Source organism: Humulus lupulus, chromosome 4, assembly GCF_963169125.1.
Source record: "Humulus lupulus chromosome 4, drHumLupu1.1, whole genome shotgun sequence".
In the NCBI taxonomy this organism is placed as follows: domain Eukaryota; kingdom Viridiplantae; phylum Streptophyta; class Magnoliopsida; order Rosales; family Cannabaceae; genus Humulus; species Humulus lupulus.
The window spans coordinates 138,839,180-138,858,113 of NC_084796.1; the positions used below are offsets into that span (position 1 = coordinate 138,839,180).

An 18,934-nucleotide genomic window follows, 5' to 3' on the forward strand; every position below is an offset into this window, starting at 1 on the left:
ATAATGGCATGTTAATTTTTTTATATATTATAATGCATATAGGTAAAATTTCCCGATATAATTGGTGTGCTTACTTTGTAAAAGAGTATTACTTTAATTATTTGACATTATAAAAAGGAGAAGGTTTACCGTGCAATGTGAAATTCTTAAATGGACCCCACACTGTGTATATCGTCTCTGTCTCTCTCCAATAGTCCCTTTAGGTTTGAAAACATGTTGAGTTTATTTTTATTATTATTATTACTTTTTTATTGAGTTTCGACCGTTACAAACTCAAAGAATTCAAATTTTTTAAAGATCCTGATAACTCCCTTTTTACTACATCCACTCCACCGAAGATTCAAAAATCGCAGACACAAGAGTTGATTTTGGTGGGGAAGAAGCAGAAAGTGGAGTGCCAAAATCATTTATCTTCGGACACATGTTCATTCCCTCACAATCCAACGGTTGAGATTGTCACATAATCAATACCAAAATCACAAACGTATAATCTTTGGATCTTCCCTCTCTCTCGTTCCAGTTCTTCATTTCAGCTTCTTTTTCAATCAACTTTCCGGGAAAATATTTGAGCTCTCTGACGGTTTTAGTACATTTTCTCAGCTGGGTTTGGGAGAAAATTACTTGGGCATGTTTGGATAGCGAGAAAAGAACTAAGAAAAATTTTTATAGAATGCCCGTTTCAACTCGGTCTCAGCTCACCAACCAGGGGAGCAATGAAAGTCCAGAACAGAACGACGGTAATCTTCAATATAGAAACCTTCATCATGGATTGAAAGAGAAGATGAGAGCCTTAACCCTTTTGTACGAGCAGCAAAAGCAGGCTTCGTTGGCTCTCAAGAACCAGTCTTCCATGGCAGAAGAGCAGCAACGATTCAAGACCCACCCAAGCTTTGAGCCTCAGGGTACTTGTAAAAACGAAGAAGAGAACAGAACAAAGACGATTAATAGTCAAGTGATGAGGGAGAACTCAATGCCTAATTCCACCATCACACGAACTTATGCACTCCCTCAGCCCTCAAATCATCAGGCCAAGGAGAATGTGGCGGTGGTTAGCGGCGGCGGCAGCCGTGGGGATCGAATTGTGAGCTGTTCAGCGTGTCCGAGAAAGGCCATGGCTCCAAAAATGGTAGCGAGGAAGCTCTCATTGGGGAGTTTGCCACCGCAGATGGAGTCGAAAGGCGTGGACTTGTTAAAGAATGTTCAAGAATTGGAGAAGTTGGAGACTGTTCCTGTGAAAACAAGACTCGGTGGGAGTAGGATTTTGGTGTTCGTGAGGCTTAGACCAATGGCCAAGAAGGAAAAAGAAATGGGTTCTCGGTGTTGTGTGAGAATTGTAAACAGAAGAGATGTTTTTCTGACTGAGTTCGCCAATGAAAATGACTATCTGAGGCTGAAGAGGCTTAGGGGAAGACATTTCACATTTGATTCTTCCTTTCCAGATACTGCTACTCAACAAGAAGTCTACTCCACTACGTGAGTACTATAACTATATTTTTCAACTATTTTTTATTATCAATTTTTGTTTGGATTTTTTTTAGAAGATATTAGATTTTGGCCAATGAATTGGTTAACATAAGTTCTGTAAGAATGGCGAAAATAAAAAAAAATAAGGATGTCCTTAACGTTTTCCTTTTCTTATTATAATATGTTTGTATTTTCTACTCTACCAAACAAAGGAACACGATTATCTGCTGCTATTAAGTCCCAAGAGATTAATTATAGAGAAGGACCACAGGAAATGCGAGTGTTTTGTGCATACTCTTTTCTACATCTCCACCCTCGTGTATTGTGCCAACTAAGATTTAACATCACCACCTTTAGTAATGATAAAATTTTGATGGAAGAAAGGGTACTTCACAATTTTTCAGAACCGCGGAGCTTGTGGAAGCAGTTCTGCAGGGAAGAAATGGCTCAGTTTTCTGCTATGGAGCCACAGGTGCTGGAAAAACTTACACCATGCTTGGTACTATGGAGAATCCTGGAGTCATGGTTTTGGCAATCAAGGACCTCTTCACAAAAATAAGACAGAGGAGCTGTGATGGAAATCATGTAGTTCATCTTTCTTATCTGGAGGTCTATAATGAAACTGTCAGGGATTTGCTCTCTCCTGGAAGGCCTTTGGTTTTGAGAGAAGACAAACAGGTTTTGTTTTCTTATTATGCCATGAATTACATTCCAATGGTTGTTAGAGAGAGATATTTTCCCTGATTATTGTTCTGGTTGCTTTTGAAAGTCAAATTTTGCTTCAATGGCTTAGCATAGTGTGAATACCATTGTATTTATTCATGAGGAAAGGTTTGGTCTGCAGGGGATTATCGCAGCAGGTCTTACACAGTACAGAGCTTACTCTACAGATGAAGTAACTTCCTCACTTTATCTGATAATTTGCTTGATTAAACTTTCATTTTTAGTTCTTGTTGTTTTTAACAATAAACCGATTTCCTTGGTTTGTGATAGGTGATGGCATTACTCCAGCAGGGAAACCAAAACCGAACTACTGAACCAACTCGTGTCAATGAAACTTCTTCACGTTCCCATGCCATCCTGCAGGTATTTTAAAAGATATCTGGCTTTCGAGATTTTAAGAACAGACCCTTAGAAGTAAAAAAAATGTTTTCTTTCCTTTACATCATCTAGGTTGTGGTTGAATACCGAGTGAAAGATAAAGCTATGAATGTGGTAAATCGAGTGGGGAAGCTTTCACTGATTGATCTTGCGGGGTCAGAGAGAGCACTAGCCACAGATCAAAGAACACTAAGATCTCTCGAAGGTGCTAGCATTAACAGGTCACTTCTTGCTCTGAGCAGCTGCATCAATGCCCTTGTGGAGGGGAAGAAGCACATTCCCTATAGAAATTCAAAGCTGACACAACTTCTTAAGGACTCACTAGGAGGTTCTTGCAACACTGTTATGATAGCCAACATCAGTCCAAGCAATCTCTCGTTTGGTGAAACCCAAAATACCCTACATTGGGCTGATCGTGCCAAGGAAATCAGGACCAAGGTTCATCCTCCTAACTTCTGTTTCTTGGTCTTATTTCCTTTTGAACTACATTTCTGTTATGTAACTCTTTTTCATCACTTTCCAAGGAGTTGCAAGTTCTGAAAAATTCTTGGACTTGTTGCAGGCCTGCGAGGATGTGAGTGAGGAAATACAGCTACCACCAGAATCTGAGACTGATCGGTCCAAGTTATTGCTTGAGTTACAAAAGGAGAATCGTGAATTGCGAGTGCAAATGGCTCGTCAGCAACAGAAGCTCATAACACTTCAAGCACAGTCCTTGGCTGCAAACTTCTCTCCAACTCCTTCTTCAGTTACCTCTCTCAAGACTCCTCCATCTACAGCCCAACCAAATGAGAAAAGGGGGACCAGGTCCTCTTTCTTGGGTGGTAATTGTTTCACTCCAGAGTCCAGGAAAAAGGGTGCTGAAGAAACAGTTAGAGAGCTTCAAAGGATTGTCAAGACATTAGAAGCTGAAATTGAGAAAATGAAGAAAGACCATACTTTGCAGCTGAAACAAAAGGATCAACTTATTCGTGAGCTTTCAAGGAAAAGTGACAAGCCACAAGAAGTGTCACTACAGATGGCGACAAGGGTAGTCACAAGGGCTAGTCTACGGCCAAAGGAACGGCCAAAGGAGCCAATTTCAGGTGAGTTGAAGAGCCCTAGTTACCGCTTCCGATCACCAGTTCCTTCAGTTAAGAAGCGAAGCTTTTGGGACATAACCACAGCTAACAGCCCGTCTATTACTACACTCAATGAAAGAAAAACTAGAAGCCATGTTGTTTCTGAATCTGGTGCTGTTCCTTCAATGCTTCTTCAGGTAAACTTTAGTTTTTTTTCATCATTTTTACTATACCCATTGTTTTTAGAATTCATCACATCACAAGCATTTAATTGGATACAACAGACAAGTTCTCAAAGTCATGGTGGCCCTCAATTTCTTCAATGTTTTTATGTTATGATATGAGTTTTTTTCTTTGTTCAACAACTGATGCAGTTTGCATATCCATGTTTCTGGTTTGTGTTCTTGTTTTGGACCCCATGTGGTGAATTACCTCATCCAGCCAGGTTTTGCTCGACAAAAGCCCGACTGTTTAAGGTAACATTGGTGAGTGCTTTAACAAAGCGAGTTACAGCCAGAGAGAAGATTCAAAAGGTAGAAAGAAGGAAAGACAGACAGACAAGGCTTTACCAGAAAGTTCATTCCCCTCTAACCATATATTCTCTCTTGCTTGAGCTGGTCAAGTTCAACATGGAAGAAAAGATTACTTCTATTCTTCTTTCTCAGTTTACTGCATGCCTTATGTAAACATCAGTTGATGACCCACTCAAATTGTAGCTTCAATTGTTTATTGTTTGTACTTTCTCAAACAATAGTTGCCACATGTTTCTGGTGTGTGTTTTTTTTTTCTGTTCCTTTTCTTCTTTTAATCTGTATAATATTTTTTCTTTTTTAAAAGAATTGCAGAGGTATTTTATTGCAATTTCTTGTACTTGTAGACCATTCAATACATGAGTTTCTTCATTATTTTATTTTATTTTATGGAAGTATACGTGAATCACTTTCTTTCTTTGTCCTTGTAAAAGTAGTCATTTTTTTTAAGGAAGTAAAAGTTGTCAATTGCAAATGCATAATGATCCTTTTTTAGAAACTAACTTTTGTGTACTTTATGATAGATATACAAAAATGAGTAGTTTCCACTTCATCTTTGAGTTCAATTAAATGTTATTAGGTGCAATTTCCATTATACTATTCCAACTTTTCTAATTTCTATTTTGATTTAAGATTCATGCTCATAATGGCAGATGTCCACGTTTCACAGTGAGAAATGCTATAAAATAGCAAACATGTATATATTTTTAAAATGGTTATTAGCGGAAAAAAATATTATATTTTGATATAATAGTATTTAAGTCCCTATTTTTTTTTATTCTAAAAGTCCCTAATTGTTTGATATTATAGCATTTAAGTCCATAATCTTTTGTTTTGAAGGCAAAAATCTCTTATTTTTTAAAATATTGATGCACCTCTAAGGACTCATTAATTATTTAAAAAAATTATTTTAATCGATTTTAAAATTATAAAAGTCAAATAAAACTATATTTCATTAATAAAAAATGCAAATTAATATGAATAATGAATTAAAAATGTATATTACTTTTTTTAAAGGAAAAAATATATATTATTTAAAATTATTGAAATAAAATTTTATTCATTAACACATATTTACATATTTACTTTACATATTTTTTTTACTTATTAATTAAATCAAAATTGTGTTATTGTATTAGTTTTTATGTTCTTAAATTAAAATTATTTGACCAGTGTGAGTAAGAACTAATACAATAACACAATTTCAATTTAATTAATAAGTGAAAAATATTTTAGTAAATATGTGTTAATGAATAAAATTTTATTTTAGTAATTTTTAGTAATATATATATATTTTCCTTTAAAAAAGTAAGGATTATACCATTTTGGACCCAATGTTTTGTCCTATTACTTATTTGGATCCTGTGTTTTGATAAATTACTTTTTGGACCTTGTATTTTGTAAAATAGTTCAAATAGACCCCTAAACTCGATTTTGATAAGAAATTTGTACTAAAATTACAAATAATTCACCAAACTAATAACTTAGAATAAAAACTTAAATATTCTGCCTAACAATTGCATTATTGTTAGGTCTATTTTAGTATGATTTTAGAGTGTGTTTTTAATCTTTAAGGTAGTTTGGTGCAGTATTATGCTTGTGTTGGTGTGTAGTTTCAGGACTTAGCAATTAATCAAGGGATGAAGTGGATGTGGTGTGGAGTGTGCTGAATTGAGGATGATTTTGGTGGTTTTTGCATATAGTTTGATGATTGGTTGTTCTTGGATGCTTAAAGAGACCACAATAGTGAAAATGAAGTTCAAAATGTGAGTTAAAAATACTGGATAATAGGGTTGCGATGCTTGTAAGTAGAGCTGTGGTGCATACAAAGTCAGAGAGGATGCTTTATCTTGAAAACGGAAGGGTCGCGATACTTGAAAGTGGGGTCGCGACGCTAAAGAAGACAGAGGCTAAAGAAATCTAGGCAACTAGAGGCACGCCGTGGCGCTTGATTACTGGGCCGCGTCGCTTGAGTCCGTACATCATGAGGAAATCACATTTTTATGGGGGCAAGAAGGTATTTTCACATAGAATCGCTAGGGTTACTATAAAAACTTAATTTTGATTGATTCAAATCATTTTTAGCCACTGGAAATTACGGGGATCTTGGAGAACAAGACTGGAATTCATCAAGAGTTTTCTTTCTTCTTATTTAATTTCTTTTTCGTATGTTTTATTATGAATCAATGGATGTTATGAATTTAGTTATCCACTAATTTTATTTTCTAGGATTTTAATGTAGTCTCTTGATACTTTATTATTAGTTAATGCAATTTCTATGATTTCTTCTTCTTCTTCATTGTGATCTATTCAATTTGTGCTTAATGAATGTGAGTAATTTGACGTCGTTATTTGCATTGTTTATGAATTTAATTCAAAATATGAGAGGTGATAGTTAAATATGCTATAGTTGAATAGACATAGATTTCGATATAGGATGAGAGTACATATATGGTTTGTGTAACTTTTAAGATTTCTATTCATAATGCTTGCTTTATGTTTGGAATTTATCACAGAGATGTAGAAAATTCGCATATAGGTTAAGAGATTTATATATCCTAATAAGAATATAGAATACATTAGTAAATCTGCTATCACAATAAGAGAAAGAATATTGAAATTGTATTGATGAAGTAATAAAGTAGATAGATGGTGCAATTAAATACCCTAGGCTTTCATCCATTGAATTAATTTTGCTTTTATTTGCTTATGTTATTAGTTAATTGTTAGTTTTGTTAATTCTTGTTTCTGTTCTTAATATTCTTGAATCTAGAATTTATTAGCTAAATAGAATTAGGAAATTAATTATTGGTAGTTAATAAACAATATCTTTGGGACAATACTCTACTTATCTCTGTTATTATTTGTCTACGATTGTGTATACTTGCACATTGAAATTATCACAATAATTGTTATATTCAATTTTTTTCATCAAAATTGAGTTTATGTGTCTATTTAAACCATTTTACAAAACACATGGTCTAAAAAGTAATTTGTTAAAACATAGGGTCCAAACAGATAATGAGACAAAGTACAGAGTCCAAAATAGTATAAATCCAAAAAAATCATTGTTTAAATTAATTTGCATTTATTTGACTTTTAAAATTTTAAAATCAATTAAAATAATTAATGAGTCTTTAGAGAACATATACACCAATATGTTAACCAATATGTTAACGTAGGAGACTCTTGTTTAAAAAAAAATAATAAGGTACTTAAATATTACTATATCAAAAGATTATAAATTTTTGTCTTAAAAAAATATTAAGGACTTAATGTTTTTATATCAAAAAATGAAGGACTTTTGTCACTAATAATCATTTTTAAAACGCGCAAGATTACAGTATTTACTATTTAGTAGCACAAACTACTATCGACTTTTTTTTTTCACATGTAAAAACAATTATAATGTCCACCTTGAATGATTTAAATCTATTTTAGTTAATGAAAAGTTGCCGAGATTCAAACTCTAAGCATACCCCAATGACTTGAGTTCACGAGACTACTTTTTTTCTTAATAACTTCTATAGAATATGTATTAAATTTAAATCATATAAATTATGTCTCGATTACATCATAAAATGACCCATTTCTTAGAGATGTTCAACTAAGTCAACCCATTTTTTTTTTGTAGAAATTAGACTTTATACCTAGTTTTAAAAAGCCCATTTAACTTTTACCCATATTCTAAAATATTTATTTTTATACCCCATTTTTTAACAAATTATCTATTATACCCTGCCATGTTTTTCTCTTTAATATTGTTGTGATTGTCAATGGTGACGATAACAACATAGAATAGGGTGTTGAGGCAAGAGAGGGGAGGTACAGTGGCAGTGAGGTGGTATTGTTGGCTCTAAAAGAAAAAAAAAGAGAATTGAGATGGAGACATTGAAGAAAGTAAAGAGAGACAGTTTGGTCACTCGCCGGCTAAATATGGCCAAAAATCAATAAAATAAATTTTGTATCTATTTGTAGTTAGTAAATAATAAAACTGGGTATCTTTCAAGTTTTTCCTTTTTTTTTTTGGATTTTATATTGTTGGGTCTATTTCTTTTGTTGGGCCTGAGCCAAATAAGTGCATCAAGCCCAATTGAGAAAATGAGGAAGCAACTCCTCATGTGAGCTACATTTATTCAAAACAAAATTTTAAAAAATGCTAGCTATCTTGTAAGAGAGAGAAGCAACCGTGGGGTAGAGAAGAAAAGGAGAGAAAAGCTAGAGAAAGAAACAGTAGGTTTTTCACATTTTATCTTGAAGAATATTTTTTGAAAGGTAAAGGAAGTGTCCATTATTAGGTCAATTGGACATAGTCCATTACAAGAAGATAACACTCCTAGAGCAAAATAAACTAATATAGGCATACCAAACTATTTATAATAATCAATAATAAGAAAACCTTAACAAAAACTTCAATTAAATGTCTAATTAGCCACAAGTAATCAAACTTCCAACGAGTGCAAAGTAAATTAAGTTTCCTTTCCAAATGGACATATGATAGATCAATTCCACGAATGACCATCAACCAATAATCTTTCAATAGAAGGCATGAGATAACAACTCCATTATTCAACTAGGAATAATGAAAACAATACAACGACCAACCATCTTCATAAGCCTTGACACTAGATATCAGAATGTCACATAACACAGGGCTAATAGAGATCAATGAATCCCCAAGATCTGATAGCCAATGAGAGAAAAATTGAAACCCCTAAAGAAGCGATTTGTGCATATCAAAGAATCACTAACCAACTAATAGGAACCAAAACCATTCTCCCCTACCATTATAACTACTAACCCCGCTAATCTAGCAGGGCGGTGGTTGAAACCCACCATTATTTTGAAATTTAAACAAAACAAAGCCAACAAAACTAGGGAAAAAAAAACTAAAACTAAAATAAAAATAAAAATCAACTACCAATCCAGTGTAGTTTCAGATCTACTACCTCTCATCCACCTCCACAGACTTATCCCAAACCAAAGGCCCTGACCCGTAATCTGGCCTTAACTGAACAGATCCTCCCGGCGACGACAACACCCACACAAAACCAGATCTCTATCATCATCAACCTTTGGAAAGGAAAAATCTCGATCCCAACGAAACACAAGAAGTAGAAGATATGAAACAGCCACCTTCCACTCTCAACCCCACCAACCCAATCTGTAGAGACATCCTCTCGGCCAGACATGATCAGACGTACGAACGACGCCGACACCCCTGGCCGAGAAGAGAAGATGAAGAAAAAAGAAAACTCAGGAAGCCCTAGTATAGAATTCAAGTTTGTTTTTTATTTAGCTTGAGGATTAAGTGGTTGATTCTCATCCATTTTAGCTCTTTTTTTTGTGGTGAATCCTTGCAAGGTGCTCTACAAATCTACCATCCGATCTGATGTTTATTCTCTCTAAGGTACTCTCCTACTATACCCATTTGGCCAGACCCAAACTTTTTATTTGGTATATCCATCTTTATATATGATGACTATTTATATTGTGATTATAATCTTGATATTGTTGTGAGCCTCTAGTTATACCAGAGAAGAACTTTATAATCCCATTATTGAATATTGTTGATGGTGGAAGTTTTAAGTGGACTACGGTCCTTGTGGTTTTTCCCCGCATTGGGTTTCCACGTAAACATATTGGTGTCTCACTTTGATGGTTGTTTATGATTTATATTGCTTGTGGTGCTTTGGTTGATATTGCTAATTGTGGTGTTTGGTAAGTAATTCTATTTTTGGACATACAAAGAGCGAAAAGTTTATGATTATTGCAATATGTTTTCCCAACAAGTTGTATCAAGAGACAAGGTTGTTTTGATGTTATTTTTCTTGTGTGTTGAAAAATGGAGCAATCAGATGGAATGATAAAATTGAGCCTATCAAATTATTCCACTTGGAAGCGATTTATGGAAGATTTACTCTATTGTAAAGATTTATACAAGCATATTAAGGTTAGTGAAAAACTATCTTAGATAGATGTTGAGGAATAAGAGGTTTAACATAGAAAAGCCATTGCTTAATTAGATAATGGATCGATATAAATATGCATGAGTGTATTTTTGATAAAGCCAAAACTGATGTTGTTTGTAAAAAACTAGAAAATCTATTTGCAAAAAGAACGTCTGGAAATAAAATTTCACTGCTTAGAAGACTTGTCAATTTGAAGTACAAGGATGGCAGTAGTATGGTTGAGCATACAAGTCAATTTAAAAGTCTTACAAAATAGTTAGTTGCAATAAAAAAGAAGATGGAGGATGAAATGCAAGCATCATTACTTACAACTCTTTACCTGAAAGTTGGGAAACTTTGGTGATAACAATTTCCAACTCCGCAATAGATGAGACTTTGACCATGGACATGGTTAAAGATAGTTTTCTTATTGATGAGGCCAGAAGGGAAGCACAAGGTGAATCTTCTCTTGAGCCACTTGTTATTGAAAAACAAGAAAGGTGGGGAAAAAGTAAGAGTAGAAATACTCATAGTATCTGTAATGCCCCATGTCACTATGGCTGCTTCTTGGAATGACGACTGACCCTACAAACCAACATGAGTCTTTTTGGTGTGCTTTGTCCTCATTTGCTTGCTTCCTGGGAAAACTTCCCAGGAGATCACCCATCATGAGACTACTCTAGGTCAAGCATGCTTAACTTTGGAGTTCTCAAGTGATGGGCTACCAAAAAGAAGATGCATCTTGTTGGCATATGCAGTACCCATCAATCCATTTAAGTCCTCTTCAACTGTGTAGTCTCATACCTACACAGTCTTAGAATCATCACACATGACCTTCCCCAGGCGATGTGGGATTGCACAACTTTACCTGATCTTTCCCCCTACAGATCACGGGATACTGACTATCATAATCACCCACCCTTAGGGGTCCGACGTCCCTGTCGGCCACACTTTCGGCTAGGTCAAGGAATTGATACTAATTGTAATGCTCCATACTCCACGTCACTATGGCTGCTTCCTAGAATGACGTCTGGCCTTGCAAACCAACACGAGTCTTTCCAGCGTGCTTTGTCCTCACTCGAACGCTTCCTGGGAAAACTTCCCAGGAGGTCACCCATCATGAGACTACTCTAGGTCAAGCATGCTTAAGTTTGGAGTTCTCAAGTGATGAACTCCTAAAAAGAATATGCATCTTGTTGGCATAGGTAGTACCCGTTGTATCCTAAAATTAGCACGAGTTCAATTACTTAGCTTGGGTACAGCTGTCAGATGAATATGTGGAAAAATAGCCAAGTAGAACATCTGGTTAACAATGATGTGAGAAGCTTGAGTTGGGACTTGATAACACGAAATTCAGATTGCTATCAGACCACCTCTTAGGATAACAATCCAGTTTGGGACTTATAGTGGCCAGATCCTTATTTGGGAGCTCTTAGCTTAATACGAACTAAGGTTCAGATAGTCTTTAAACACTAGCTCGGGTGAGATATTCAGCTCGTCGAAACCTGGTCAGAATGCGTACTGAAAGATCCCAAGAGATTTGGAGGCTCCTTATACGCTCATTAATGCCTAGGCTATATTGCATATATATCATTTATTATCTGAGATAGAAGGAGTATATTCTATTATGTTATCAAATCATATCCCAATATAAATGGGAATAATCTATATTAAATGTATACCTTATTTTTTCACACGGTTACCTAAACCTGTCCAGGAAATTCCCCTATAAAAATCAGGGATAATGGACAGGGAAGGGGACGTCCTTTTTGTATTACTAAAATTCTACATAAATTTATGAGAGAAAAGCAATAATACTGTTTCGTGGACTAGGTGGATTTTAACCACTGAACCACGTAAAAATTGTGTGTGTACGGAAGGGTTCTTGTTATTTCATTACAATTTACAATTTAACACTAATATCTCTATTAGATTTCTTAATCTACCGTTGGCGAAAAACTGCGTCAACAATTTGGTGCTTTCGTTGAGAGGAAATTAGTGCTTCACAAGTTTCAGTTGACATTCATCATGGTGCTCACTCGATCGATGCATGACAATGAGATGGAGCGGCCTGGTGGGCAGGAGGCCCATCATACTACTGTTCCCACTTAAAGGGGCCCAAATGTTCAACAACATCCTGGGAGCAACTGGTGGGTCAGGACGACATTGGGAGTTCAGCTTCACTCCCACCAAATCCTAATCCAGGATATTTGATTGTCGTCAAGATGGAAAATGCCCAATTAAGGAGCCATCTTGCTAGGGAAAACAGACAGACCGAGGAGGTCTTGGCTTAGTTATCCCCTCTTGCAACTAACGTGAATGTCAGAAAGAGGCAAAATGGGTCTTATAAGTCCCACAGGAATAACCGGTCTAAACCTAGTCGTTTCGTTAGGACCGCGACTCCGAGCTCTGTACCTTCAGAGCGAAACCACTGAAGTGCTCAACCCACTAGTCATCGCATGAGTCATCATCATCATGTTAGTCGGTCGGTCAAAACTGCGACCCCCAGCTCCGTGCCTTCTTCATAGATTCCCAGGGGTGCCCACAACAACCCACCAGGGCGGGCTGGGACAAGTTCACAGAGGCAAAATGCTCTAGCGAATCCTCATGTGCCACGATCAGAATACCAGGCACAGAGAACTCGGGACATTGGGGTAGAGCCGAGGCGGGCTAATTTAGTTCGTCCTGATGGAACGAGGATAACCTCGGCAATAAGGCATCCGACATCATCGGTTAGACATCCTACACCACCTCGCCCACAACGAGATGCTCCAGCTCATGGGAACAGTAGGAGAAATCCTCCCCTGTCAGCAGATACTTATGCCCCACGGGCATGTGATGAGAATCTAGGTCCTCGATCTCAGCCGCGGGCCGTAAGTTTTGCAAATGGAAGTTACTGGACAGGGAGCCAGCATGGAGGCAGGTCTAAGAGCAACCTGAGAAACCATCTGAGCTCGGCACATAGTCCTTGGTATGATCCACAACCCAACTTGCGCTATCATTTGAACTCATAAAGAAGGTATCTAGCTCGTAATGAGGATGTTAGTTATACTCGACATGAGGGAGGTCTGTCTATTGTACGCGACAATGGGAATGTCCCACCTAACCAAGCTCAAAATTGGAGGGACAACAGCCCATCAAACGCGTAAAATAGGATAGAAGCTGTTGAACAGCCCCTAACTAACCTAGAGACCAAGGAATTAACCCTTTAGCGACTGGCCTTGATGGAGGAATAGATGGAGAGGCTCTTATCTGGAAAGGGGGTGGATGATTGCGACTCAGATGAAGAGCTCGAACCTTTTACTCCAAACATTACAGCAGCTATGTATCCTATTGGCTTTAGGATGTTGAACATGTCGACATTTGATGGAAACACAAATCCATTCGATCACCTTAGGATGTTCAACACAATAATGATGGCCCACAATGTCGGGCTTGATCTAAGATGTATCTTGTTCCCCACGACTCTAGTCGAATATGCTAGACAGTGGTTTAAACAGTACAAGAAGCATTCGATAAGCTCGTGGAAGAAGTTGTCTTCTGATTTTAAGAGAGCATTCTGAGCTTCACAGAGCTCATGTAGAGGTAGATTCATTGGCCAATGTAAAACAACAACTTGGTGAATCACTGAAAGCATATCTGAGTAGATTCGCCAATGTTGCAGCACGGGCTTGGGACGCTGATGATAGCTCCAAGCTCATGGCGATGAGTACAGGAATCCTGGTGGGAGGCGACCTATGGAAAGAACTCCAAAGAAAAGGAGTTAAAAGTGTAGATGAGTTCTTGGCTCGAGCTCAGGAGTGGATAAACCTAGAAGAGGCGCAATCTGCTGTCGCAGGAACCAGCCAGGCCCTTATCCAACCTGCTGGAGCGGTGACATATGTTACAGCTACGACTCAACCTGTTACCCAGAATAACAAGTGGGAAACAACAATAGGAAGGGGAATGGTGAGAAATTCAAGCCCGTTTATGCCACCTACACTAACCTAACGAACACCTGGGAACATATCTTCCTGGAAAATTCTAATCACCTCCCGTGGAAGAAGCCAAAGCCATTAAGGAATCAGAGGGCAAAGAGAGATCCCTCAAAGTTTTTGCGAATCCACAATGACATCGGTCATAACATTAATGGTTTTCGATAGCTAAAGGATGAGATTGAGACTCTCATTCGGGTTGGAACATTAGCCCAGTATGCCCGAAATTGGGTATTCCCAATCAACTTGCCGAGCAAAATCCTCAGCAAGCTCCGGAAGCCCCGACAAGTCAGCCTGGAGCTCAGATAAATCAGGTCGACCCTCCCCTAATAGTAGGAGGAGATATAACTACTATAGCCGGAGGACCTCATTTGGCGGGCACGAGCAGCGGGGCCGAAAATAGGTATATTAATGAGTTGAAAACTCCTAACGGTGTGGAGTTTGTCCCGGAGCAGCGGTTATCGAAATAATAGCGGTTGGAAAAACAACCAATCATTTTCACGGAAGAGGATGCTAGCCACGTTCAATTCCTGCATAATGACCCGCTGGTGGTAACCGTGCAACTCGCTAACCGAAGGGTACAAAGGATACTGGTGGATAATGGAAGTTCCATAAATGTGCTTTTCAAGTCCACCCTAGAAAAGATGGGTTTGTCCGTAACCGATTTGAAGGCGACCTCAATGACTCTATACGGATTTTCTGGTGAAGGAACGACGGCCATAAGGATGATTGGACTGGTGGTTACATTGGGAAAAGAGTCACGAACTGTCCCTAAAATACTTGAGTTCTTGGTAACCGATTGTCTGCTTGCGTATAACACGATTTTGGGACGACCCGCGCTGATGGTTTTTGAAGCCATCACCTCGATCCGACACTTGGAAATGAAGTTCCCGTAAACCTCGGGGATATGCACAATAAGAGGAGACCAGCTTGCTACCAAAGAATGCAACAACATTGTTATGAAGGAAAAATCACAACCCGGGCAGCACGCGATGGTCATAAGTGAAGGAGGTGAGGAGTCCTGGGTAATGGAAGTTACCCGCGGGACGGAAGAACCTCGAGAAGAAGATGACGAGGTCGCCCAACGGGACGACCTTGATCCTTGAGTAGGCGAAGACAGATATGAGCTTAAAGCAATAGAATATCTCAAGGAAATAAACATCGACCTAGATGTACCTTCAAGAGTTGTCAAAATTGGAAAAAATCTTGAAGTCGAAAGGAAGAAGGAGCTGGTCGAATCCCTGAGGAAGAATCTGGATGTCTTTGCCTGGTTGCATGAGGATATGGTGGGAATCAGTCCGAGTGTGACAATGCATACTTTAAACTTGGACAATAATGTGCCTGCAAAGTCCCAAAAATGGAGGCTTTTGGGGACAATACGATCTGAAGCGTTAGAAGAAGAAGTAGTAGATCGCCTACTTAAATGAAGATTTATCAGGGAAGAAAAATATCTGATCTGGGTTGCAAACACCGTGCTGGCCCCAATTCCAAATGGGAAGTGGAGAACTTGTATCAATTTCTCTGACCTCAACAAGGCTTTTCCCAAGGATTGTTTCCCACTACCACGAATTGATCAGTTGGCAGATGACACGGCTGGTCACGAGCTCATGTCTTTCATGGACGCGTATCTGGATATAACCAGATTGCGATGAACCCTGCAGACCAAGAGCATACCAGCTTCATGACCGAGCATAATGTATATTGCTACATAGTTATGCCATTCGGGCTGAAAAACATCAGAGCTATTACCAATGGTTAGTCAACAAAATGTTCGCTAACCAGATCGGGAGAAACATGGAGGTAGGTGTATGTCGATGATATGCTTATCAAATCAAAGACTGCCAGTAACCATGTATCCGACCTGGAAGAATGTTTTGGCATATTGAGAAAGTACGACATGAAGCTGAATCCCCAGAAGTGCACTTTCGGAGTTGCATCGGGAAAGTTTATGGGGTTTATAATCAACACAAGGGGGTTAAAGGAGAATCCAGAAAAAATCAGGTCGTTGTTAGAAATGCCTTCGCCCAGGTCGCATAAGGAAGTACAAAGCCTAACTAGAAAGGTGGCGACTTTAAACCGCTTCATTTCAAAATCCACTGACAAGTGTCTACCATTCACAACTTGCTCAGAGAATACAAGAAGTTTGAATGGACCAAAGAATGCGAAAAGGCATTTAGTGACCTGAAAAATGCATCTAGCTGAACCCCCCATACTATCAAAACCGACGTCCGGAGAATGTCTGTTTCTATATGTGGCCGTGACAGAAAACGCAGTCAGTGCTGTGTTAGTTCGAGAAGAAAATTGACCGCATAAACGTATATATTATGTAAGTAAGAGACTTCTCAGAGCTGAGTCATGGTACCCATTGATAGAAAAGCTTGCGTTCTGTCTAATTTTGGCTTCAAGGACACTCAGGCCATACTTCCGATCCCATTCTATTCACGTTTAAACCAACCAACCTTTAAGGCAGGTTTTGCAAGAAACTGAAATGTCGGGACGTCTGTTCAAATGGGCCATTGAACTTAGCCAGTTCAAGATATTATTTATGCCATAGACAAAAATCAAGAGCCAAGCCCTTGCTGATTTTATGGCTGAGTCCACAAGGTTTCAAGACGAGCTGATAGAGGAGCCGGTGGGATAATCTTAATCTCACCTAAAGGGCATAGATTCCATACAACTCTCAGGTTTAGATTTGAAGCGTCCAACAACGAAGCCGAATATGAGGCCATATTGGCAGGGTTGAGGGTGGCGAAAGAGCTAAAGGAAAAAGCCATCCAATGTTATAATGATTCTCAACTCGTAGTCAATCAGATATTGGGGGAATAACAGGCTCGAGGTATCAAGATGGCAGCTTTCTTAGCTTAGGTAAAGGGCGAGTTGATTGAGTTCGAGTTTAGCTCCATTGAGCAAGTACCCCATGAGCAGAATTCTAATGCTGATGCTCTGGCTCGACTTGCTACCACCAAAGAGGTATATACATTGAATGTAGTTTCAGTGGAGTTCTTGGAAAGCCTGAGTATAACAACAAAAACAGTTGAGGTTGACATAAAACTGACTTGGATGACCCCCATAGTGGAGTACCTCACAACCAGAAAGCTACCTGACGATAGGAAGGATGCGAGAAAGCTGCTGTATCAAGCTCCGTGGTATGTTATGGTTGAGGGGATCCGATATCGACGAGGGCATTTGTTGGACCTCCTGCGATGTGTTCTGCCTGAGGAAGCAAAGAATATTGTAACGCCCTACTTCCTTAGAGCCGTTACTAAGTGAGTTTAAAACGTGAAATTAACTCGCTAATTAAGGATTTAGGTCAAAAGTATAACTAAACTGTAATAAAAGTCATATAATTTGAAAGATGCATACATTCATTAAAAATTATAAAACGTTTAACATTTGGGATCCCAAAATATTGTTTAGAAATATTTACAACTCAAAAACATGATTAAAGTCGACTAAACAACAAAACTAGGTTTAATACAAACATCTCCCAAAAATACCCCTGGTCGTGGCAGCCAGGTAGGCCAAACATGTACACATCGCTTCACGCTCTCCGTACTCATGGTTGGTCGACTTTCCCTTTGCCCTTACCTGCACCATAGAGCACCTGTGAGTCGAAGCCCATCAAGAAAACTCCACATAAGAAAATAACATATGCATATTTATCATTCAGCACATAACAAAACTGCCAACAGGCTAAACACATAACGGCCATGCCATCCTAGGTGCTTTACCAGGCCTTGGGTTCGCGGTCTACACCGTGAGGATATCCCAGGTATCCAATAGGGTCTCACCCTGGCAACTCGCACTCTGTGTGCTTAACGCTGCTCCCAGCCCTCGCCGTTCTCAATCTTCACCGTTGAACTTGCTGAACTTAGCATATAACCTATGCTCTCTCAACCGCTGCAATACCAAACGTAGATGCTTCTCATGCTCTGTCTCTGACTGAGAGTATACCAGTATGTCGTCAATAAACACAATCACAAACTTGTCCAGATTGTCCTTGAAAACCCTAATCATCATGTCCATAAAAGCTTCTAGGGCATTGGTTAATCCAAAGGACATAACCAGGAATTCATAATGTCCATATCTTGTGCAGAAAGCAGTTTTTGGTATGTCCTCCTCTTTAATCCTTAACTAATGGTAACCTGACCGGAGATCAATCTTAGAAAACACTGTCTTCCCCTGTAGCTGGTCAAATAAATCATTGATCCTAAGCAGTGGGTACTTATTCTTAATGGTCAACTTGTTCAGCTCCCTGTAGTCAATACACATCCTAAGAGATCCATCCTTATTCTTAACGAACAACACTGGAGCACCCCATGGCGAGAAACTCGGTCTGATGAACCCCAAATCCAGTAACTCCTACAACTGAATCTTCAATTCCTTTAACTCTGCTAGAGCCATTCTGTAAGGTGTCCTAGATACTGGCTCCGCCCCTGGTGCCAACTCTATAACAAACTCGATCTCCCGTAATGGTGGCAACCCTAGCAAATCTTCTGGAAATAAATCTAGAAACTCACATACCAATCTGGTCTCACTCGGTCCAACTGACACAACCCTAGAGGTATCCACAATGTTCGCTAGGAATCCTATACAACCTTCCTGCATCAGGTATCTAGCCTCCAGTGCTGAAATCATAGGTACCCGTGGTCCACTTACTGTCCCCACAAATACAAAGGTTACCTCCCCTTCTGGTTCAAAAGTCACCATCCTGTGCTTGCAGTCAATCGTTGCCCCATACTTCGATAACCAATCCATCCCTTGGATCATATCGAAGTCATTCATCACTAGCTCAATCAGATCAATAGATAACTCCCTACCTTCTATTTCTACTGGCAATGCTCTAACCCATC

At 38.6% G+C, this 18,934-nt stretch overlaps 1 protein-coding gene across 1 annotated transcript; it reads left to right on the forward strand.

Moving 5' to 3' along the window:
* The first annotated feature begins 325 nt into the window (after positions 1-325).
* On the forward strand, positions 326-4,638 carry LOC133830837 (kinesin-like protein KIN-8A). The gene is made up of 7 exons (XM_062260914.1): positions 326-1,473; positions 1,869-2,142; positions 2,309-2,359; positions 2,458-2,550; positions 2,638-3,003; positions 3,128-3,823; positions 4,068-4,638. The coding sequence occupies exons 1-7, from the start codon at positions 671-673 to the stop codon at positions 4,104-4,106; spliced, it is 2,322 nt and encodes a 773-aa protein (XP_062116898.1). The 5' UTR covers positions 326-670; the 3' UTR covers positions 4,107-4,638.
* The last annotated feature ends 14,296 nt before the right edge of the window (positions 4,639-18,934 follow it).